The 6323-nt window shown below is 33.3% G+C and overlaps 1 protein-coding gene across 1 annotated transcript; it reads left to right on the plus strand.

Moving 5' to 3' along the window:
- The first annotated feature begins 1529 nt into the window (after nucleotides 1-1529).
- On the plus strand, nucleotides 1530-5978 carry LOC145101351 (coniferyl alcohol acyltransferase-like). Its single transcript, XM_079038540.1, has 3 exons — nucleotides 1530-1992; nucleotides 4586-5146; nucleotides 5352-5978. Exons 1-3 carry the CDS (start codon nucleotides 1573-1575, stop codon nucleotides 5757-5759), a joined length of 1389 nt encoding a protein of 462 aa, XP_078894666.1. The 5' UTR covers nucleotides 1530-1572; the 3' UTR covers nucleotides 5760-5978.
- Nucleotides 5979-6323: the final 345 nt, after the last annotated feature.

The raw sequence follows: 6323 nt of genomic DNA on the forward strand, positions 1-6323 counted from the left end.
TAACTATTTATAAAATAATCTTTGGGTTGTTTAAGTTAAATAAAATTTATATTTAAGTTGAGCCTATAATGTTATATTTTAATCAATAATGTAAGTATTTTATACAAATTGTTCAAAAATTATACCTTTAAAATGATAATGGTTTACATCCAACAATATATTAAAGCTAATAAATTAAGTATAATATGTTAAAAGTTAAAAAACATAATTTTATAAGTAGAATTAAAGATATTATTTTAATATTGAAATTTAGTTTATATATGAATACACTTTAGATTTGATATTTATTTAACCTAATTACCAAATTATAATTATTATTATAAAGAAATTGAAAAGTCATGGGAGTATCAAATGAATGTGGTGAAAGAAAAAAAGAATAGGCGTTTCAAATGCATGAGATTCAAGAAAAAATGCTATCTTTATAAGTATGTATGATATTTGACATTTATTTTATTTTCAAGGACTGCAAATTTTGAAAATAAACCTATAATTTCCAGCCGACCTTGTGGTTCAAAGCAGTTTTGGTATATTCCTCGTTTGGTTCACGCCGTCTCCAACCATGGTCGCCTCCTTTTGATCTCATCTTGACATCCGAAGAAACAATCGGGTGGTGATAGCGAGAATACTATGCAACCCGTTATACCCGCATCCAAATCAACACACCAAACTGTAGCAACCTAAGTAGTACTCTCGAGTCTTTAAGTGGACCTAGATTATATTTGGATTTACCCTAGAGATGCCACCCTCGCTCTCCTTCACCAAATGATTGTCGCATCGATTGTGATTCCTCTTCATATGTCGTTATTGATGGAATTGGAGAAGGATGCGTTGTCGGGGAAATTGCTTCTCTTTCACTTAAAAAATCCTTTTTTGTTCAATTAAAATAGATGGCGGCCATTCGACAAATTTGATATGGCATTTACGATAATAATCTTCAATACACTACACTTCGAATTTGACGTTAAAATGATTTGGTAAGGTGGTGGTTGGTGGTGATTGGTCATGGTGGCGGTGTTGATGATTGTGATTGGTTATTTGTGTTGATAATGGTGCTAGGGTTGATGTAGTGGTGTTGATTTTCTGGTGACATCAGTGGTGATGGTAGTTATGATTAGTCGTTGGTCGATGGTTTTTCGGTAGGAGGCGGGTAATTTTCGTAGTGTGTATGGTTGGTTTTTTTGGAGGACAATGTGACGTTGGGGTAATGTGTTGGGGGTGATTTGTGGTTCTTTTATTTAAAAATTAATATATAAATGGACTTTTTTGTTTAACATGCATTTAAGCATTTTAGACGGAGTTAGTGGGATCATTGGTGCAAGTTTTAGAAACTATAAGAATGAAATGTGTAAAAAGTTCAATATTTTTGAGTATCATTTCAGAAGCATCTAAACCATAAGGACCAAAACTGTAACTAATTTTGAAGATAATTAAGACATATATAAGGGTGATTTGACAACACTGGTCATCGGGCATGGCATTAGTGTCTCTCTATATATATTCCATATTGTAGTCTTTTTAAGTATCTCACAATCTCTCTCACACACAAACATTTTTACTGCTTCTCTCCCTGACATGAGTAGTAGGGACATGGTGTTCCCAATAGAGGTGATTGATAATGTAGTGGTGGGTGTAGAAGAACCATGGAATAATCATTGGTTACCGTTTACAAACCTAGACTTGATTGTTCCACGATTTGAAATTGGTTCTTTTTTGTGCTTCAAGAAACCCTCTAATGGAAGTTTCTCTACCATAGTAAATACCCTTAAAGCGTCCTTATCTCGGGCTCTCACCGTCTACTACCCCCTCGCCGGCGATATCATATGGAATCAAGCTGTTGAAGAGAAACAAATTCGCTGCAACTATCAAGGTGTTAACTTTGTCACAGCTGTGGCAGACGTGCAACTCAAGGAGCTAAATTTTTACAATCCTAATAATGAAGGCATCGAGGCTAAACTTATGCCCAAGAAACCACGTGGAGTGTTTGCTGTTCAGGTAATGTTTTACAATTGAATCAAAATAAAATATATAGATGGTTAGTAGGAAGGTTCGTGCATATAAGTTAGCGACTCATGAACGAGTTTAATTAATTACATAATATGGTACTACATCCGATAAACGACTTCATGGCAGGGACAAACCTGTTGTCCCGAGGGATCCCATACAACTACTCGATTTTTCATATTATAGGACCCGAGTTTTACGAAATTATTTGTTATATACGTTAATATATTATAAGTTACGCAAACATTTAAGTAAAACTTTAGGAGATCAGATTGCTAATAGGTCGCACGCCCTTTTATTCCCCTCTTCTTTTTAATCAACGACCGTCCTAGGACCATTTGCTTTATTTTTTGGGTAATCAGTTGCACTTCATAACTCTTTGTTAATTCCAATTTGATTTATTAATGGATCGCATAAGTTCACCTTCCGAACTGATATTTCTAACTTATGTCTGGGTTACAAGAAAATCCAGTCTAAAATAATCCAAATGGACACTCACGAATCTAGGCAAAAAACGTGAACCAAATTGCTAGTGAATTCAGTGTGTGTGTGTGTGTGAGAGAGAGAGAGAAGGTTGTATCTACGCTTAATAGAGGAGTCGTATATATATCTCTATACTAATAAAAGAGTAGTTGTTTTGCCATGTGTTACCATATTAGACATCCTAATTAATATGATGTCACTTGTCAATCAATTAATTCTTCATTTCAAATTTATTAGACCTCCTAATTAATGTGATGTTACTTGTCATTCTATTTATTTTCCATTTTCCATTTTAAATTTTATATTATTGTTTACATTAATTCACAAATAAAAGTTATCCGATATAAATTAAAAATTAATTTCACATATTTATTTGAATCAACGAATATAATTTTACATAACTAATAAAAATATCTCTTAATTAATAATTTATTTAAAATAATTGATTAACAATTTTGAATTTTTACAATGAAATTTTAATTAATTTTGTAACCGTGGTTCTCACGGGTTATAAACTAGTACTTGATATATTAGAGTTTTCGTTTTCTAAATTAATTAAGAGAATCATGGATTTAATGACACAATTAATGGTTTTCAAAACCGACAAGATTTGTCAATCTTACCATAATCATCTGCAGGGGCGCCACCCGTTGATCGGTCGGTGGGGCCCACCGCCAGGGGCTCTGCCCCTTGGACCCCGCTTGGGCATTGCTCCTAGACCTGCAAGTAGGGGTGAGAATTATTTGGTCCATAATTGAAAAACTGAAAAACAAATTGAACCAAAATCGATTTCAGATTGAACAATATTTAAATTTGGTTTTCAGTTTGATTTGAGACCAAATCGAATTTTGAATTTGGTTTATGGTTCGAGCTTTGGTCTCATGAAGTTTAAACCAAACCGAACCGAAATCACCGAATTTCATAAATTACTTAATTAAAAGATATATTTTATATTTTATATTAAATAAAAGTGTTAATTATAAAGTAAAAATCATTTGAACTTATTTACTATTTTGATAATTTTGTATGAAACTTTAGATATTTTTGTTTGTAACTTTAGGTTTGTATATTAAAAACATTTTAATTTATTGTTATAAAATTTTTTAAGTCTATATTTGCTTTCCTCGGTTTTCAAACCGAACCAAACCGAATTAGAATTCGGTTTTCGGTTCGTTCTAGAGAATTTGAGTTCAATTTGGTTTGTTTTTCGAATTGGACAAAAAAAAATTCAAACCGAGAAAACTGATTCGAGGAAAACCGAAAAACTGAACTGATTCCCACCCTACCTGCAAGGGGGCGCAACCCACTTGAACCTCGTTGTTTTGTCGTACGTTTTAATTTGATATTATACTTGCATGCTCTCTAGATTCATCTAACATATAATATAAAATACAAATAATAAGCCTCTTAGTTTATATATTAGTTCCAGTTATACAAAACGCAACACATTTTAATATAGAACTTCGCATTGATAGTACAACAATATATATGCCAGGTTACAATAAGATATTGATAGATAAGGGATTACATTGACAAAGATAAGCTTTATACAATCAAATATATAATTCCGTTAGCCAATACAATTACTAGTAACTTTTCGCAACATAAATTGTACTATATCTTGTAATAATTTGTACATACTATCTATAATAACTTTTTTATTTATTTATGTTTTAATGAAACTGCATTTTACCAACGAAAAAACTGACACTAAACATGTTCGGTATACCATCGGAAATAGTCACAACAGAAATCTGCCGTAAAATCTGTCACTAAATGATTCGGTCAGTATTCCATCAAACTTGAACCTGAAGTCTACATAAAAAGTGTATATACTTATATTGAGAATAAATCAGTTGGTAATTCTCAAAGATTCTATTGCTAATAAAAAAATTACCCAAGCCCTTTTATCCGACTGGATTTTTTTTTCTATCAAAGTTCTTTCAATAAATGGATTTTCCGACAGGAATTTGATTCTGCCTTTTTTCTAATAGTGTTATTTGTTTATTAATTAGTATCTTCTCAAATAAAAGAATACATAAAACATTTCAATCTTCAGTTATCTGATTGGCTTATAAAGTATTGTTTTAATTACGTACAGGTTACGGAGTTAAAATGTGGAGGCATAGTGATAGGGTGCCTTTTTGATCATAGGATAGCGGATGGGTACTCGGCTGACATGTTTATCTCATCATGGGCAAACATAACTCGTACAGGAACTGATCTGCCTATGTTTCCCTCCTTTGAAAGATCCTACCTCAATCCGAGGTGTCCACCCATTTATTCCACATCAATTGACAATATGTTTGCTCCCTTTTTACCACCATCCAATACTATAAATGATCAAAATGACGATAATGGAGACCATTCACTTGTTAATCGCACATTCTATGTTGAGGGTGAGCAAATTAAAACGCTACAACTGTTGGCATGTGAGAATGGGTGCATGAGGTCAAAGGTAGAGGCATTTACCTCCTTCTTGTGGAAGAAAATCGCACTGAGCATGGAAGACTCAGGGAAACACAACGGAGTGTGCAATGTGGTTGTTGCAGTCAATGGAAGGAGAAGATTGAGTGAGGGAGATGGTGAAGAGAAAGAAAAACTGATGGCTTCATACTTTGGCAATGTTATATCAATGCCTTTTGGGTCGAAAAGAGCACAGGTAATAAATTTATACAAGTGTCGCCACTAAATATACATTTTGTTCTTCATTTCTCAAACTTAAAAACCTATATATTCCTGTAACTTGCAAACCATATTGTTCATTTTGTATCTTCTCAACTACAATGATTCTTTTACAACTAAGTTATGAATATTATTATATATTGTAATACTTTAATTCTAACTCGGTCTTTTTGACAAGTTAGGAGTTAAGGGGGATGTCATTGGCTAATGTTGCTACGGAGGTCCATGAGTTCTTGCAGACTGCAACTAATAAAGAGCATTTCCTGGACCTCATAGATTGGGTGGAAGAAAAACGGCCGCAACCACTGACATCAAAGGCATTTGCTGGTGAAGAAATGGCGGTGATGGTGTCAGCAGGACAAAGGTTTCACACCATGGGCGGAATAGATTTTGGGTGGGGTAAGGTGGCTTTTGGATCATGTTATGTACCATCTGAAAGCACGGACTTTTTGGTGATGATAATGCCTGGACCAGTCAACGACGAGGATTGGATTGTCTACATGCATTTGCCACTGAAACACATAAACTACATCGAGATAGATGCTAGTGACGTGTTGAAGCCATTGAACGTTCATTATCTCAAGCTTTAACTCAAGTTACATAATTCACTGGGATTGTGTTGGATTGATGTTTTAGTTTGGAAAAACTACTTTATTCATACCTCCTAAATTGATGTTGCAAACGTTAAGTATGTTGTGTTTGCTTGTGTGGTTTGGATTTGTTCTCAATAATTTGAAAGTGTGTATTTGAATCTTATACTTATTTCAAAAGGAGTGTTTTGTATAATATAACACTACAAAAAAATCAACCCTAGTACAGCCACAACATTAATGTCGTCGTTGAAGGTAACGCTTAGATATCCAATGATGTCAAGTGGTTAAGAGTGTTCGTTTGGATGGATCGGTTTGATCCGATTCAATCAAGTGAATCTAAATTGATTTCGGTTATCAAAACATGGATCCAAATAGTCTAAACTAAATTCAAATCCGATCCAATCCAATCCAATCCAGTTACAATTCAGTTGGATCAGTTTTCATAATTCGGCTTTCAAAAACCGAAATATTTTAAAAGTACATATTAATTCTAATATTACCCAATTTTACACAAGAAACAAAAACAAATTATTTAGTTGTGATTTGAAATTTATAAATAAC

This window comes from Lactuca serriola, chromosome 4 (assembly GCF_051521515.1).
Source record: "Lactuca serriola cultivar US96UC23 chromosome 4, Lser_US96UC23_V15, whole genome shotgun sequence".
In the NCBI taxonomy this organism is placed as follows: domain Eukaryota; kingdom Viridiplantae; phylum Streptophyta; class Magnoliopsida; order Asterales; family Asteraceae; genus Lactuca; species Lactuca serriola.